This window comes from Brassica oleracea, chromosome C5 (assembly GCF_000695525.1).
Source record: "Brassica oleracea var. oleracea cultivar TO1000 chromosome C5, BOL, whole genome shotgun sequence".
NCBI classification, from domain to species: domain Eukaryota; kingdom Viridiplantae; phylum Streptophyta; class Magnoliopsida; order Brassicales; family Brassicaceae; genus Brassica; species Brassica oleracea.
In genome coordinates, this window is record NC_027752.1 from 38,845,887 (window position 1) to 38,863,664 (window position 17,778).

The 17,778-nt window shown below is 36.4% G+C and overlaps 3 protein-coding genes across 3 annotated transcripts; 1 reads left to right on the plus strand and 2 right to left on the minus strand.

Moving 5' to 3' along the window:
- Positions 1–722: 722 nt before the first annotated feature.
- LOC106343566 (malonate--CoA ligase) lies at positions 723–4,812 on the minus strand. Its single transcript, XM_013782816.1, has 15 exons — positions 4,532–4,812; positions 4,133–4,302; positions 3,880–4,062; positions 3,347–3,518; positions 3,180–3,265; positions 2,921–3,043; positions 2,724–2,831; positions 2,296–2,394; positions 2,072–2,164; positions 1,880–1,957; positions 1,618–1,804; positions 1,451–1,524; positions 1,161–1,340; positions 1,025–1,078; positions 723–947 (listed from the first exon to the last, which is right to left on the minus strand). Exons 1-15 carry the CDS (start codon positions 4,698–4,700, stop codon positions 903–905), a joined length of 1,821 nt encoding a protein of 606 aa, XP_013638270.1. The 5' UTR covers positions 4,701–4,812; the 3' UTR covers positions 723–902.
- Positions 4,813–6,300: 1,488 nt separating this feature from the next.
- Positions 6,301–7,768, minus strand: LOC106293195 (probable isoaspartyl peptidase/L-asparaginase 2). Its single transcript, XM_013728858.1, has 4 exons — positions 7,518–7,768; positions 7,216–7,449; positions 7,040–7,126; positions 6,301–6,947 (listed from the first exon to the last, which is right to left on the minus strand). Exons 1-4 carry the CDS (start codon positions 7,677–7,679, stop codon positions 6,456–6,458), a joined length of 975 nt encoding a protein of 324 aa, XP_013584312.1. The 5' UTR covers positions 7,680–7,768; the 3' UTR covers positions 6,301–6,455.
- Positions 7,769–16,310: 8,542 nt separating this feature from the next.
- LOC106292274 (glutathione S-transferase T3-like) lies at positions 16,311–17,521 on the plus strand. The gene is made up of 4 exons (XM_013727876.1): positions 16,311–16,638; positions 16,753–17,175; positions 17,254–17,341; positions 17,437–17,521. The coding sequence occupies exons 1-4, from the start codon at positions 16,311–16,313 to the stop codon at positions 17,519–17,521; spliced, it is 924 nt and encodes a 307-aa protein (XP_013583330.1).
- Positions 17,522–17,778: the final 257 nt, after the last annotated feature.

Here is a 17,778-nt window from a genome sequence, read left to right on the forward strand (position 1 = left end):
CAAGGCCTCTCTGTTTGAGTACTGTCGGTTAAGGTGAAAAGCAATCAGGGAGAATTCAAGTTTTAAGGTTAAAGCTTGAGGCAGATCAATCATGACAAAAGCTACGCCGGCGACAAGTACCGGCATCGGTGGTGGCGATAGATACGACTCCTCAGTCTCCCATCTGTTACGGCGGCGCGTGCAGACACGTCTGCAGAAGCTCGAGTGGAATGTGACCTGGAAGGACGCGTGTTAGGAAGTCCTTGGAAGGGAGACGCGTGGCCTTTTACGTGTTACACGATTAGGTTTCGAGTCAATATATTAGGCTTGACAACTATATGGACTTAATTTTAATCGAGTTTGTAATAGTATGGGATTTGGGCTTTTACCTTTCTTGTATCTCTCCCTATTTGGATTTCTTTCAATGAAAGAAAGGTAGACAAAAAAAAAAAAAAAAAGAATGATTTTTAATTTTAGAAATACAAAGCTTATATTTGGTCAAAAAAATAGAAAATCAAAGGTTTCTAAGACTAGAACCATTGTGTTTGATTTTGACTTTGAGTGGAGCCATCTACAACCTTTTTGGCTATGATTTCTCCATATCAATCTCTTTTAACCTCAATCACAGCTGATTTTGGCCCTACAACGGTTCCCTCTACTCTTTGCTTCTACCTCTACCCCTACCTTTGCTTGCAATTTGTTCACTTTAAAAATATTTTTTCTTGATGATGATGAGCAGAGAGTAACAGAGGAAATAATACTATTAAGATTAACTTTCCATATAGTTGGTCTTGGTTCTTGACCTTGTTAAGTCAACCAGATGATATAGAAAATATTATTTTATGCATCTGTGTATAACAATCAAAGAACAAGATGCAAACAGAGAGAGAGAGAGAGATCCATGGTTGTCTGAGAGTGAGACTTTACTCTTGATGATCCAGAGATTTCTTTAGCTCTTTCTTGTTTACCTAAACCACATTAGAAGAATATGAGAATCGATTTTTACACCAAACAATCACCTTCAGTAAAAAGCCTCTTTTATTACCTTTCCCATGGCGTTGCGGGGTAAGCTCTCCCATATTAGCAAACGTGTTGGCAGCTGAAAAAAGACAAAGGATATTATCAGCATGATGGTGAATAATTTCACAGACTATGTTTGTGTTTCGTCTGGTCAAGATTACCTTGTAAGGAGCAAGCTTGTCTTTAGCCCAACCGCAGAGTTCTTCTAAGGTCATCACAGGTTTTGACTCATCATCTCTTTTCCTCTTTGCTCCAGCCTCAGCTACAATTATCGCTGTAACCGCTTCCCCATAGTCTTTGTCTGGTAACCCCAACACACAACATTCTGCAACCGTAGGGTGCTGGCAGGCAGAACACAGAAACCAGATATTTCAGTTTACAATTTACTTAGTTAAGAGCTTGTGACATCTTCAGTGACCCAAAAGTAAACTCAAGTTGATGTTAGTGTTACCTCGAGTAGGGTAGATTCGATTTCTAAGGCAGACAACTTGTATCCTCCAACTTTCATTATATCAGCGCTAGTACCTAACAGTCACCAGAGAAGAGAACATGTCAAGAGATGGAACACAAAGCCACTAATAAATTGTGTTTTGGATGTAGTTATTGGTTTCTGCTTACGTCCTAGAATCACGTAATATCCATCTTCATCCACTCTACCAGCATCTCCCGTCTTGAAGTATCCATCTTCCGTGAATGATTCTTTAGTTACTTCTGGAAGATTCCAGTACTCCTTGAACAAAGATGGGCTCTTTACGCAAATCTCACCCACTCCATCAGCATCATTTACATCTTGTACAATCTTAGCCTATAATGTTTACAGACATTATTTTTTGTCAGTATCACAGCTTACTGACCTCAAGCGGAGGAAGATCTTACTGACCTCCACCCCGGGAAGCGGTTCGCCTACAGTTCCTGCTTTCCTTGCACCTCGTAGAGGGTTTGAAATTGCCATTACAAACTATGAACATTGAACAAAAATTAAATTAATCAGATGATCAATTAAGAAGAGGTTTCTTAAAGGTACTGAACAATGACATAAAGGTAACTGAAAGAGACGGGGAAATCTACTTACCTCAGTCATGCCATATCGTTCCAAAAGACGATGACCTGTGATACTTTCCCACTGATGCATGACAGGTCTAGGAAGAGCAGAGGAGCCAGACATCTGAATAAATTTATTTTCAATCAGCAGTCATGTTAGCACTATATTCACCAGAATTTGAAAACAGAATAGCCAAGGATATAAATGATAGTAATAAAGGTGGATTTGAGCTTCTCAGATATTTGGTTGCTTACCATTAAACGAAGCTTCTGCGCAGCAAAGGCGCTTGACTCTTTCGTTTCTTGATCCATTGCTTCATAACCTTGTATCAACCGAGTATACATGGTTGGAACCTGTATATCACAACGTTTCACTTTTACCAATTAAATCTCTCTCTCTCAAGCTCAATCTCTCTTAAAAATAAAACGAGTTTGCTCTAAATATCTTAGAGCGCCAGACAAAAAAATAAGAAACTGGTCGAATCAGCCACAAGACTATCATTATGTTACATAATATTATTGAGAAATTTGGCTCTGAAAACTTCAACCAACTGTATAAACCTTTAATAAACTTCCTATATCAGATTCAAGAAAGGGCTCACGCAACATGAGTTTCTAGAGGCAGGGACATGCTAAAGCTTGAAATGGTAGTGCTAAAGGAAGCAAAGACACAAAAGACTTACGCCAGTAAATACAGTTATGGGGTTATCGGTTTTGTCATCATTCACCGGATATGACTCACGCCATCTGCGCCAGATTCCACTAACACTAAATTTGGGCAAAAACTCAACCTTCGAGGAGGAATGTAAACATCAGTCACCAGCCTTGAGAAGTTAATTTGAAATAGCTAAAGCGAAACATATATGGATATATAAATTACCGAAGATCGCGCGTAAAGAGGAGCAAATAAAGCGTTAAAAAGGCCATGAACATGATGTAGTGGGAGGCAATGGAGAAAGTGATCAGCAGATGTGTACTCCCAAGCTTCAGTTAGCATTCTAACCTGCACCATTTACAAGGTTACCCACTGGAGAGACAGAGGAATACTTCTAATGCTAAGAAGAGATTACAATTGCTAATGAAGGTTGAGTGGATTTAAACATGACGTGAGCTACATGTGGAGGTTGAATATATATTACCTGGGAGTTTATGCTTTTGTGAGTATGGACAACTCCTTTTGGTTTACCAGTTGTACCACTAGTGTAGACGATCAATGCTGGATCATCTGCTCAAATAAACACTGATGTGATGTGGAATAGACACACTAATAGTTGAATGAATGTATAGGTAATATTCAAAATCTTACCTAGAAGCTTTCCGTCTTCTCCAAAACTGTCATCTTGAAACTGATTGTTTGTAACAGTTTCTGAAGTTGAGTTAAGAAGAGGGGGAATCAGAAGAAAGCGAGCGTCACTCTTTGCTGCTATAGTTTTCATAGTTTCACTATGGTCCTCCGTGCTCAATAACACAGATATGTCCTAGAAACCAAAGAAAACAGGATTGTAATCGCCAGAAAATGTGAACAACTATAACAACAAACTCATTTTGTTTATCTTGAATATGGTATAAGACAGAGCCAACCAGGAAAACATAGACCTTTAGGTACATTTTCTACCTTATTCTACTGAATAACCTTTTTAGCCTCAGGGAAAAAAAAAACAACATAGCTTAAATTAAAGATCAAGGCCCTCAGCCCCACAATCCAAGATCAAGAATACCCAAGAATGACCCCAACAGAAAGGACTACAAACTAGCAGGAAAGGTCAAAATCTCAAGGAAAATATACAAAGAATTAAAAAGCAAAAGAAGAAAAGGAAGGCAAATAGATTTTCAATATACCGAATTACTCATGACATATAAAAGTTCAGCCTCAGGGTAGCTGAGCGCAAGTGGAACTGCAACGCCACCACTAAACCAAGTCCCAAGGACTCCAGCAACAAACTCAGCTGAAGGTTTCGCCACAATTCCAACTCTAGCTCCTTTAAGACTACCAAACCCTTCATACTTCTTAGTCTCACCTCCCTACAGAAAACCTGTTAAAGAGCCTTTGTCAAGAAAAAGAAACTACGCTAGATACAGTTTCAAACCATACAGTTGTAGTATCCTCGCGGCAGAACAATTTAGATATTGTCAAGGCAGAGGATGTAAGCTGGCCATAAGAGTAACTCTTCTCATCGGCTTTAATCGCTAACCTATCACAGGAATTAGACCCTTCTGAACAAACCGCTTTAAACACTTCCATGAGTGAACCAGACTGTGTACCTGCATCAATTGATTAACAGAGATAATTAAAGGTTATACCGAAAAGCACATATCTTTAAACAAACTGAAAATCTTCAGTATATTTATATCAAAACAAACATAATTGGTGATCAACGTTGTATACCGGAAAGCACGGATCTTTAAGACATTTCGTCGAACAGGTAACATGCGTGTAAGAGAATCTAAAACAAACAAAAGAACAGCCAGATCATATGAAAAGAAAACTTACAGAAGAGATGGTTGGATTGGAAGAATCGAAACCCAGGATTCAGACACGAAGTAGGTGGCTGTGATCGAGGAAGACGACGACGACGACGATAGGACAGAATTGTGGAGTTCTGGAGCCGAGAGTTAATGATGTAAGAGAAGTAGTTGAAACTCTTTAAAGTAGCTGTCATTTTGTAGGTTTGCAGTAATATGTGTTGTTGTTGTTCGTTTAAAATAAACGTTGAAAATTTTCGATCGAAGATTTTGGCTTTTTTTTTTTTTGTTGTTGTTCGTATTCGTCGTATCAAACAACGTAGCCGCTCATGTTAGGTTGCAATCGCGAAAAAATAAATAATAAAAAGCCTTATTTCGTTGTTGGAAACTTGGAATCTGATCAAAATCGCGACTGAAAACGTTGGTGACGCGTCTGGCTTCTCCAAGTTTTCGACAAGTGGAAACTCGGCACGTGCATGTTTCTGCGATGAAAAAACACAAAGTGGAAAGTGACAAAAACGTTAGTGAATTTTGTTTTCGCTGTCGCTATATCTCGTTGGGAATTTGGTAATTACTACTACTACTTTACTGATTAGTGATTAATACCATGATTAACCCGGTGTTCTTACTGTTTCTTAACTTTTAACTAAAAAAAAGCTAAGAACCGGTTCTTAAAGTCATTATTTAAGAACGGTTCTTAGCTTTTTTAGTTAAAAGTTAAGAAACAGTTTTTTAACTTCCGATAAAAACTTCATCCTAAAAACTCCGGATTAATCATGCTTTAAGCACTCTGCTACTTTTCTTTTCATTTATCAGAAAATTTCAGCTCCAACTTGTGCTGGTAATTAGCTAACATCTTACCCACATTGATGTCTTCAATCACTATTATCCACCCTCTCTAACGTTGATATAGAAAATTCAACAAAAAAATTAGTTTTCAATATGCTATGATATAATTTGTCTGAGTTTAAAGTAATGTACGTAAGACTTTTAAAATGGTAGAGTAATACTGGATCTGTAGTTTTTCACTTTTTTGACAACAGGTCGCTTGGGTTATTGGGTACTGTGACTGATTCGCATGAGGAGTGTTATATAACGACTGTGATTGTGCTGATTACTATAATATAGAGATAAAACATAGTTAAATACAATGTAATTATCGATATACATATAAACCCCTTAGGGTTAGGACTCTAATCATTGTATAAACATGCTACCATGTAGTAGACTTTATTATGTCCAAATCCCTCACTTAATATAATATCGTACACTTTGAGTCTAAATTCTCACGGATTTGTTCTTGGTTATTTATTCCCAAAAGACATCATAGTAATTAAGTGTGATTGGATCAAATATATATATTAGACTTTATTATGTCTAATATTCTATGTGGAACTTGGATTGACTTTTTATTTATTTTGAAACTAATAACACTGGACATCTACTTACTCTATGTTAACATTCAAAGAGGTATGTTTCACATCTTTTCATATTTGTAAGTAACAGCATTGATATGAGCTTTGTTTGGTTGTGGTCTAATGCTGCACCTGATACTGGACAACATGAATCTTCTCGAGAACTATGAGAAGCATGATCAGAACATTTCCAATACCAGTTCCCTCGGAACCATCTCTACTAACACACACAGCCTCAGCTTTAACAGCCACGATACTGCTGACTGTATGAATTATGCTCCTCAATGTTTTGTTCTGTTTTGTGACAAGCATATAACTGAACCGTTATTACCCATGAAGCAAATACTGCAGCTCAATAAATCTTAAACAGGAAACTAACAAATAGAAACAACGATAAACACACATCAATAATGGACTGGAGATACCAAATTTATGTTAAGCAACCAAATCGATAGAGAGATGATGATAAGATCACACTAATCGAACATTAAGCCATTTAAATAAATAACCAATAAAATACAAAGCTCTCTCTCTCTCTCACTCCCACATAGCAACTTCCATGAACCCATCTTCAGTTGCACATCCTCTAAACATCCCATTACAGTTAAAACCACAAACCACCTCTCCTTTATTCGACACAGCAATAAGTCCAGCGAACCCTTCGTCCAGTCGATGCTTAATAACAAAATCAACCGCTTCCTGAAGCCCAACACCTTTATACTCCATAACAGCCGACACGTCACGCGCTAGCGTCGACCTTATGATAGCTTCACCTTCTCCTGTACACGACACGCCACAAAGCTCAGACGCATACGTCCCTGCTCCTATCAGTGGCGAGTCTCCTATCCTTCCCATCATCTTGTTCATCAGACCACCGGTTGATGTTCCCGCAGCACACCGTCCTTCTCTGTCCACCACAACACATCCTACTGTCTCCGGCGCGTAAATGCTTATCGGAAGACCGTTCATCTGGAGAGGACTGTCGGTTACGGCTGCACCGGCGCATCCTAGCGGGATACGGTAATCAAACTGGAAATAAAAAACAAGAAAACACAGACCACACGATTAAAAACGTGCGGTGAATAAATGAACGGTGGAGATTAAGTCAAAACGTATATTACCAAGATGGAGTTGGCTTCTTTCGCCAGCTTGAGCATACCCACGTTGTCGTCCGTGATAAAGTACTCGTTGTCTACAATCTCAACTCCCTATAACCAATCAGATTCCGGTTAAGCGATAAAATTAACCGAGCGTTTAAGAATAAAAATCGCAGGGTAAAATAGTAAAATAAATAAACCTGTTTGCGAGCGAACTCCTCCGCGCCTGAGAAGGCTAGGTAAGAGTGGGGAGATTTGTCCATAACGAGACGAGCGAGAGAGATAGGGTTCTTCACGGTGGTTATCCCCGAAACGGCGCCGCATCGTCTCTTCGTACCGTCCATAATGCTCGCTTCCATCTCCACCGTTCCTTGTTCCGTTAAAGCAGATCCACGGCCTGAGTTAAACAGAGGATCCGTCTCTAATTCTCTAATCTGCATGCGTCAATCGTTTAGACCAAAATAAATGTTAAATAAAATATTGGGACGAGAAAAACACGTACGACGAGCTCAACGACGTCAATTGCGGAAACGTTGGAACGTAAAGCTGCTATGCCGAGGTTAAGACAGCGAGTTAAAAGCTGTTTCGCCTGTTCTTGTCTCTCTACGGGAAGATTTGGGTCGATTCCTGCGCCACCGTGTACGGCGATTGCCCATTTACCCATTATTGTTATCTCTTTTCTTTCTTTTAGTCTCTCTCTCTTTGTGTTTCAGAATGTATCACACAGTTTAAAGATTAAACTTAATTTGATGGGAGAAGGAGAGAGTCGCTAGGATCCTTTATATAGGAAAGGATGACCCACATTTAAGAGAGTGGCGTCAGCATCTGCTCATTGTATTTATCAGTTTACGTTTTTAATTGTTAAATAATCTTTTTTTTAATTGCGTCCATCTGGTTCTTAATTTTCTTCGTATCTCTTATTTTGTTTGTTAATTTTTCAAAAAGGAAATATATTTAGTATTTTTTTTTAAAACATTTATTTATGTCAATCATTTACTTTTAAGTTTTAACCAAACAAAATTAACCACCAAAAAGATGGGGTAAATACTATGAAAACAAGATTTTTTTCTTGATAAAGAACAATGAAAACAAGAATAGTTAAAAAAAAAAAACAAGAATAGTTTAATCTTAAATAAAAGATATAAGAAACGGTTTTTGGCCGGAAAATGTAAAAAAGAAGTGTCAAATCATTGGGGGGTTCTTAGGATGAGAATCTTAACAGAATATAAGAACCCGTCTCTTAACTTTTAACTAAAAATGCTAAGAACCGGTTCTTAAATAAGAGTTTTAAGAGCTGGTTCTTAACCTTTTTAGTTAAAAGTTAAGAGACGGGTTCTTATATTCCGCTAAGAATCCCACTTTAAGAACCCCCCAATAATCATGCTTATATCTCTTATTTAAGAGACAATTCTTAGTTTTTTTAGTTAAAAGCTAAGAAGCGGTTCTTAGCCGAAGCTAAAAACTCCATCCTAAGAGCATGTTTATCTGGGGTCCTTAGTGAGGTTCTTAATGCGTGGGTCCCCACAAAATCCTTAAGGATCGGTTACAAAAACTACTAATTAAGAACCGATTTTAGTGAGTTTCTTACACTGTTCACGGGCTCCACTGAATCGTGGCGGCTCGCGATTGATTTGCTTTTTAATTTTTTTTTTAGATAAAAAAAACCTAAGAAACCGAAATGAATTTCTTAGGGATAAACATGCTCTAAGAACCCGGGTTAATCATGGCCTTAGTAACAAAAGTTTTTCTCGGAACTCGCAATTCCTAAGCTGGATTCCACATCAGATACTTTTATTACATGCATGAAGAGAGCCATGGCTATTGGCAAAAAAATCAATGTTAGATCATATAATTATTAAATTTTAATATTTAAAAATATTATTTAATATTATTCAAATTATTTCTGAAAATTAACTAATTTATTTTAAAAAATGTTCTTTGAGAGGGTTAAGTATCTTATATTATTACGTTTTCATAACACTATCTAATTTTAAATTTAACAAGATTTTGACCCGCGCTATAACGCAAATAATGTTTTGGTAATTTTTTTTATATAATCACATTTTCTCTTCATTTAAAGTAGGTATGGACATAAAATCCGTAACCCAAAGTCATTACCGAGCTCAAACAAGAAAAATGATCCATATCCTATCTGAAATATAAGAAATCCCAGAAAAGGTCTTATAGGGTGGTATACCACATATCATAACCCGAGTGTTATTAGCTGAACCCAAATGGGCAACCTGAAAAACCAAAAAACTCCAAGAAAATCTAAAAAACTGATCCAAAAGTCCAAATTAATCGTATATATAACTATTTGAAAATTAATATGTACTTTAAATATTCAATTCCATATTTATTTTGAAATTATATCTAAAAATAAGTATTTAAATCTTCAATAAGTACCTTAAATATCCAACATTATATAAATACGTTTATTTCTTATATTTTGCTTTTCAATTTTGGATTTAACTTTGGATATATCCAAACCGAACCCTTATAACTTGAATAAGAACAATATATGGTTACTTTATGGATTTTAGATGTGATACAAATTAGAAGCACAACCTATGTGTTATATCCGAACCCGATCGTACTTACAAATTTACCAGAATGAAACCTAGGATGTGATATAAATGAGAACCGAAATCCCAAATTCCCAACCTATATCGCAACGGGTACATGAACGCTCAAGTATAAATAAAATATGTTTATGCTTTTTTAATTAGTTTTATATTTGATAAATATTTTATAAGTGTTGGAATAACCCGTGAAACTATACTCATAAAAATATCAATAACAATATGTTCCAAAATATCATTAAATATTAATGATTATTACTATTCATTTTATCATATATATATATATATATATATATCTAATTTAAATATTATATCTATAAGAATTATATTATTATGTATTTGGTGAGGAAGGGTTTTAAAGAATTTTTTTCTTGCATTTGAATTAAAGTACAGTTGTATATATAGTTTTTTTTTTGACAACAACTGCTAAACTAAGTAACTATGCCCGCAGGTTCGGAGAGCCAAGCCGGTGGTGTGGAATCGACATAAAGCATAGCTATAGGAGAACTTCTCGCACCACGTGCAAGTCTGTCCGCCAAAGTGTTTTGTGCTCTTGGAATATGTCTGATCCGGAAATCAGGGAAGAAACACTTACTGCGTCTGAATTCTTCCATGTGTGTAGAGAAAGCTGGCCAGTCTTCCGGTGTCGGCACAATCCGGCACAATCTTCACCAGTTGTATATATGAATTATTAGGCTTATTTAATTCTTTTTATTAATAAATAAAATATAATTGATTATTTCCGTAAAAGTAGTGTTAATATAAATTGAATTCATAATTTAAAAAAATATATTAGTTATTTAGTTTCTTAATTTTAGGTTATGATATATATTTAATAATAATTAAGTTATGCATAAGTAGAAATAATAAGATCTTAAATTAATAGATTAGATATTATATATTTCAACATCTTTTTTTTAAATGCTGAATTTTGGAAGATCCTGGAGCGGTTGTACTGACCACCCTCCGTTGTATGCATTTTTAGTATTTGTTTTGTAAACGAAGATGTTTCAGTTCCATTTTTAGTATTATTTTCATTTTGTCTTATTATTCTAAGTATATTTTGGTCTAAATGTTAATATATTCTATACCTACGTGCCCAACATGGATCGATATTTAATACTAAAATCTGTTTCAGAGAAATAACTGATTCTCACACAAGTTGTGAAATAAATTAGTTTATTTAATTACTATTGTTTTTAGCAAAAACAAAAGTAGTGAAAGAAAATTTTAAATCTCCAACTTGACACGCAATTTCCCAATTTGTGGCAGCCAAGCGTTCATAGCGACGTTGCTTTTTGATTCTTTGATGTCGGCTCTTCCTATCATTGTGAAGCAGAATTCACCAAGTGTTGGATTGTTCACCAAATGTTTCCGTATGTTTTTTTTTTTTTTTTTTTTTGATAATTTTGGTATCTGGGCAGCCACATTCCCAACTATCCCCCGAAAGGGGTCCAGCGTCCCAACGGAGTGTTTCCGTATGTTTATCGTCAATGTTATGTTAATCAACGTCAAACCCTCGTTGCTCAAGATTATGTGTAAAGTCTATCTTGTCGATTATTTAGGTCCAACTCGACAGGTTTATCAGAAAAATTAGTGTTATGACAATACTATAACGCAATCGTATTCGTATAGCGTATGCATTCATCATAATCTTTCCGCTGAGATGTATCGAATCTTTCTTTTTCCAGCGTACTTATTTATACAGATGCATCAAAATGTTCATTATTTTATACTCCAAATACACAAGAAGTTTTTTTATTATGTTCAAAAATTGCATGATCATAACAAACAAATAATGTTTTATTTATTGTTGTTAAAAAATAAATAAGGTTTCCCTTTTTCAAAAAAAAAAAAAACAAATAATGTTTTATAAATTCATTTAAAAGCATCAGATACATTTCCATAGGAACAATACTCTACATAAACACACAAAGATACCAAATTTGTAAGGAAAAAAGAAATGACTATATGTTTATTTTACTATGATTTTATAAATGGTTGAAATTTATATTCATTGTAAAAGAAAAAAAAAATGACATTGTATACTACTCCCTCTGTTTTATTATAAGTGTCGTTTTAGGTTTCGGCACACGGATTAAAGAAACAATTAATTTTGTACATTTCCTATAAAAAAACACTATTACCTATACACCTAACCATATTTCAACCAATAGAAAAATAAATTTTGCATAAAATTAATAAATTTTGCATTGAAAATCGACAACGACACTTATTTTGTAACGAAAAAAATTCTCTAAAACGACACTTAATATGAAACGGATGGAGTATTAATTAATACTCCATCTGTTTCATTTTAAGTGTCACTTAGACACTTTTCACACATTTTAAGAAAAATTATTGAAATGTATTTATGTTTTTATTAATTACATCTAATTGACCATTTGAGGTAAATAAATTTATTTATTAGATCAATGTATTTTACAATTAATATTCAGCAGAAAATAAGTAAAAATTGTATAGAAAATCTAAAACGACATTTTTTATGTAACAAAAAAAAATCTAAAGGGATTTTTTTTTGACAGGAAACATTCACATACTCATGTAGACTTTGTAAACCAAGGTGGCAACTCGGCATCCATGTGTACGACGAAAGACGGTTGGTTCCGAGCACTGCGTGTCAAGCGATCCGCCTTTATGTTTTCCGTCCTAGGTACATGAACGATATCTGAGTTGGTGAAGCTTCTTCTCAAAAGCATATGTCTTCCAGGTAGCTTTCAAATGTTGGTCATTCCTATGGTCCCGAAACCATCTTCACCAATTGAGAACAATCCGTTGCAAACATCACCCGAAACTGTCTTAAATTCTTCATACATTCCATTGCCCAAATTAATACTCCATCTCCACATGAAGAGGGGAGAGACATACCCTTACATTCCTTGCCCCTAACAAACCGTCAAACCCCGGTAGTGTGTTGAACCAGCCTTGCCCTGAAAATAAGTCCGTATCTTTCCAAGAACCGTGTGTGAAACACCATCTTCTTGTAGTCCCTGAATTAGATCTTATCTGTACTTCATGTACCAACCTAGGATTATTGATAACATGTGTCTCAGCCCAAAGTCTTGATTCTAATTCATCTAAATTAAGTGTTTCCCTCGGATCAATATCAAGATTACTGAAAACTTTATTATTTCGGCCTTCCAGATATACCATAATATCCATGCAAACTGATGATCTTCCATTTTTGGGTTAATTCTCCAAAATAGATGGTCTATGTTAGCAAAAAGAGAGCCCATATGAAAAAAATTTGGATTCGATGGAATCTTGGATAGTGCCCACACTTGACGTGTCGGGAGACATTCAAAGAACACATGATTTATTGATTCCTCCGGATTTCCACACTGTGCACAACACTTGCTAATCTATATAATACTAAAGGGATACTCTTTGAGAAACAGAAGAAATATATAATACTGAACATCACTAAAAAATAAAGGGCATGCAAGTGTGGGTCAAATGTGAAGATGGAGTTGGAAAGTAGATGTTGCACGCACTTGCTGGCAATTAGCAGGATCATATGCATGAAGGAATGGTTATTTACCTCAGAATTTGTGTCTAATTTATTGGTGGCTAGTCACATTTTCTTCTCTCTCTCCACAGGTTTGGAATCTCCGTGATTTTATATTTCATGTGTGAAAGGACAGAGCCCAGTGACTTGAGTTGTGGATTCCAATAGATTCCGTCACGTGAAAAACTCCAATTAGAAGACGTCTCTTCTCTTCCCTCTTTTGTTTGCCTCTCCCATGTCTCGGGGGTCAATTCAATTGGATCCCCCACTCTCGTGGGATCTTGTCCTCTCATTCTTTTTTTTTTGATCAACTCTTATCCTCTCATTCATGTTTTGAAGATCCCACCTCTGTCGTCTTTATTATGTGATTAACTATAAAATGAATAAAATATTCTGAAAATAAAGAACAAAAATCACAACAACTGTTTATCACCAGAAATATCTACTAGATACCGCATGAAAATGATATAGTAAAGTGCATCAATACTTGATTGATTATAAAGAAAAAAACATAACTTAAAGTTGTTTATTTGTATTTTCATTTACATCGATGCTGATGAGTCCGGGTATTTGAACCGCGAAAGTCTTCAGACACAAGGACGTCTCTTACTATTCGGCCACCATAAATCAAGTGGAGGTTAATAATACGTGGTCTATTTAAATTGAAAAATAGTTTTTAGAGTTGTTTTCAGATGAAATGTACATATGTGATGGTGATGCAGAAGGCGATTGTCTTCTTTCTTTTGCCCACTCAATAGTTATGATCAAATTTGATCAGATTTTCAATGATTACGTGTCTCTCTATTCTTCTCTTTTCTGAAGAAAAGTTTTATTTATAGCGGATTGAAGGTTAGTCTCTCTTCTTTTCAATACAATGTTTTAGTTTCCAACATGGATGCTATGGCCATAATCGATAAAAAGACAACCCAAGAAAATTGTGTTGACTTCGAATCAAGTGATTTGTTATGCAGAAAACATCCACCAAAAAATCGCCATGGATTTGAGATGCAGAAGAGGATCTAGAGATTAAAGCAAGAAGTTTGATGTTGTCCAAGAATGAATTTTTCAAAACTTATATTTTGATACAATATATTTGGTATCAAAATATAACGCTAAAACCATCGATCACGGAAGAGACGACAACATCAAGGGGATGATTTAGTCTCTTTGTTTGATGGCGATATTCATACAATCTTTGAAAATTGGTCTTTCTAATCTTTATTTCTTATGATTGAATCAATATTGGATTTTGAGCGGAAGAATATATATAGATTTAAATTGGATTAAGACCAGTGAAATACAATAAAAAAATTAATGTTTCTAATGCGACAAAGATTTAAAGATCGTAAGAAAATCAATAGAGTTGATGCTCTATTAACAAATACTTCTCAAAGGAGAATCATCTTATCACTCTATTTCATGGATTCTGTTGTTTTTCTATCATTTTGCATATGTTATTTGTTGTGTTTTCATCATTTATGTATTTGTAAAATTTCCTTACATTATTATTAATGATTTTAAGTTGTTAAGAAAAAAAGAAATATATATATATATATATGTGATATCGATTAAGAAAAGCTCTTTTCCACCTTGTACATTCGATAGAAATAGATTGTAACACAAACTATTATCATAAATTGTAGAAAACAAAAAAAAAATTGCCATCACCCTGCCATTCACAGATGCCAACTTTGACACAATGTCATTTATCCTTTTTTTTTGAGGCAACGTAACTATTTATGTTTCGATTTATAATATTTTCTCGAGATCAAGATCAGAAACCAAAATAAACTGACAGTTCAGAAAACTTGCGACCGGGTGCATTTTTCATGAAACCGAAAACGTAGTTGGGCCTCTTCCAAAATAAACATAAAACAAGGGACCTAAAGAAAAACCTATAAACTGTTAAGGCGCTCTCAGTGTCCAAAGAAGAAGTCATGACCCATTGACCCAAGAACTACTTTCAGTTAGAGCACCTTTATCCCTGTCCCTTAATAGGTTTCTTCTGATAATTTTGGATTTAAAAAAATTAAAAATACATAATCACACAAGAGGCGTCTCTTATTTTGGGTCGTCTGGAGTCGTCTCTTACTTGCTGCCACGTGTAGGGGTGTGAGAGGGCAGAAGAGCGGTGTGTCTCTTCTTCGTCGTTTCCTCTTCTCTCTTCTCTCTCTCTCTCTCGCGAAACATCTCTCCATGCGATGAAAACGGCGATTCTGTCTCTCGGTGGCTCCGCGACGAAACAGCTCTGTCTCCCTCCGTGCATGTCGTCGACGAAGGACAACGGTGATTCTCTCCCTCTCCGTGGGGCTCCTCGCCGGCGACGGTCCTCTGTCTCTCCGTCTCCCCTCGGTTCGATTGTGTCTCTCGGCGGCTCCTCGACAAAACGGCTCCGTCTCTCTCCGTGGCTGTCGTCGGCGAAGGAAAACGGTGATTCTCTCCCTCTCTGTGGGTCTCCTCGACGGCGACGGTCCTCTGTCTCTCTGTGTCTCTCCTCGGTTTGTTGTGTTCGATACTGTCTCTAGATCGATTTGTTTGTTGTGTTCGATCAAGTGTGGGTGTTGATTAATTTTTTGTTTCTGTGTTTGTGTTGCGAGATGGATGGATCAAAAACGTTTTCATTTGGTCTGTCGAAAGAGAGACGAGGACGGTTCAGCGAACAAAGGACTCCAATTACAATTCAGGTTAGTCTTCCTTTGTCATCTGGTCTGAAATGAAAAGACTTGAGTTGAATTGTTAGTGTAAGCTTATGGCTCTGCTTGATTTAGATGAATTGCTTCTGTCTCTTGTGTTTGTGAGTAATGGTTAGCTTGAAATGGCTCTGGTTGATTATCGGTCCGCTTGATTTAGATGAATTGGTGCTGTCTCTTCTGTCTCTTGTGGTTGTGAGTAATAATGGTGTGGTTGTTACATTTGTTGGTGTGAGTATTGGTTTGCTTGAAATCGATGTTGTGTTTGGTGTGATTAATGAATTGTGGTTGTGAATGTTTAAATCTGATAAATGAATTAGCTATAAGTCTAATCGAATTAGTTGTGGGTGTGATCAATGCTTCTTTTATATTTCCTGATAAAAAGTTCCTTCTTTCTCTCTTCTTTAAGTACAACTGTTCTTCTCTTCCAACGGTTGAAACTCGCCTTCAAGTTTTCTTCTCATATCTTCCATCTCTCTTATCAATATTGAGATATGGATTATAATCCTTATCAAAATTTTGTTGATCTTCTTCAAAGTCAACAAGAATCTTCCACTGGTTTAGAATCTTCTTCTATTCTGCCATTTGGCACTCACGCTTCTGAAGGTTCTAACTTCGAACAACACAGTCCTGCAACGCGTACACCAATAAGGGCGTGGACACCAACAGATGATGTCGTTCTCATAAGCTCGTGGCTAAACACGAGTAAAGATCCCGTTGTAGGGAATGAGCAACGATCTGTTGCTTTCTGGAAACGAGTAGCATCGTACTTCTCGGCGAGCCCCAAGCTAGCAGGCTGTGAAAAAAGAGAGCCATCTCAATGTAAGCAGCGCTGGCACAAGATAAACGATTTAGTGTGCAAATTTTGTGGTGCTTACGAGTCTGCAACGTGAGAGAAGAGTAGTGGGCAAAATGAGAATAATGTTCTCAAAGTAGCCCACAAAATTTTCTTCAACAACCATAAGAAGAGGTTCACGCTTGAACATGCTTGGAAGGAGCTCCGCAATGAACAAAAGTGGTGTGAGCTTTCGACAGTAAAAAATGAAGGAATCTCCAAAAAGAAGAAGTGTGAGGATGGTTTTGATTCGGCAAGCTCTCAAGCTGCGACTGGGGTCGATGAGGAAGGAGCCATTCGTCCCCCGGGTGTTAAGGCAGCAAAAGCCCGGGGTAAGAAGACGATGGTTGAGGGGAAGGACTTGTCTGACTTTCAGTCTATGTGGAGCATCAAGAAGGAGGATCTGGTGATGAAGGAAAGACTCTCCAAGATGAAGCTACTTGAGAGTCTTATTGCAAAACAAGTACCGCTAGCTGATTATGAAGAAGCTCTGAAGAAGAAGCTCATAGATGAGTTGATGTCTAGTTAGTTTATGTCTAACTCTTGGTCATTTTCTTGTTCTGTTGTTTGAGATGGTCATTTTCTTGTTCTGTTTGTTTGAGATGGTCGTGTTCTTGGTCTTGTTGTTTGGGATGGTCGTGTTCTTGTTCTTGTTGCATTGTATCTGGTTATTGGTTATGTCTCGGCCATGTTTGTATTATATATGAAGAAGATCTTCCTTATTTTAAGGGTTATGTTCTCATGTTGCATTGTTCTCATGTTCTCTTGTTATGTCTCGGTTTCAGGTTACGAGTGAAAGAATCACGGGCGAAGAAGGTTCTGCATCAGCTTGGAGTTTTGTGCACAGAGAGATCATCAGTCGCCTTGTAATAATAAGGTAATGGGACTACTCATTACCATCAAAGCCACGTACCATGTTCCATTTTAAACGAATACAATACGTGGCATTGGTAGTAATGAGTGTTCCCGCTACCATATTGAGTTTGAAGATCAATCACGGGCCATTCTTGTGTTGTGTCGTGTCTTCTGATGTGTTGTGTCTTCTGCTGTGTCGTGATGTCTTCTGTAGTGTCTTGTCTTGTGGTAATCAGTCTGTCACGGGACTTGGCTTGTAGTGGAAAATTTGT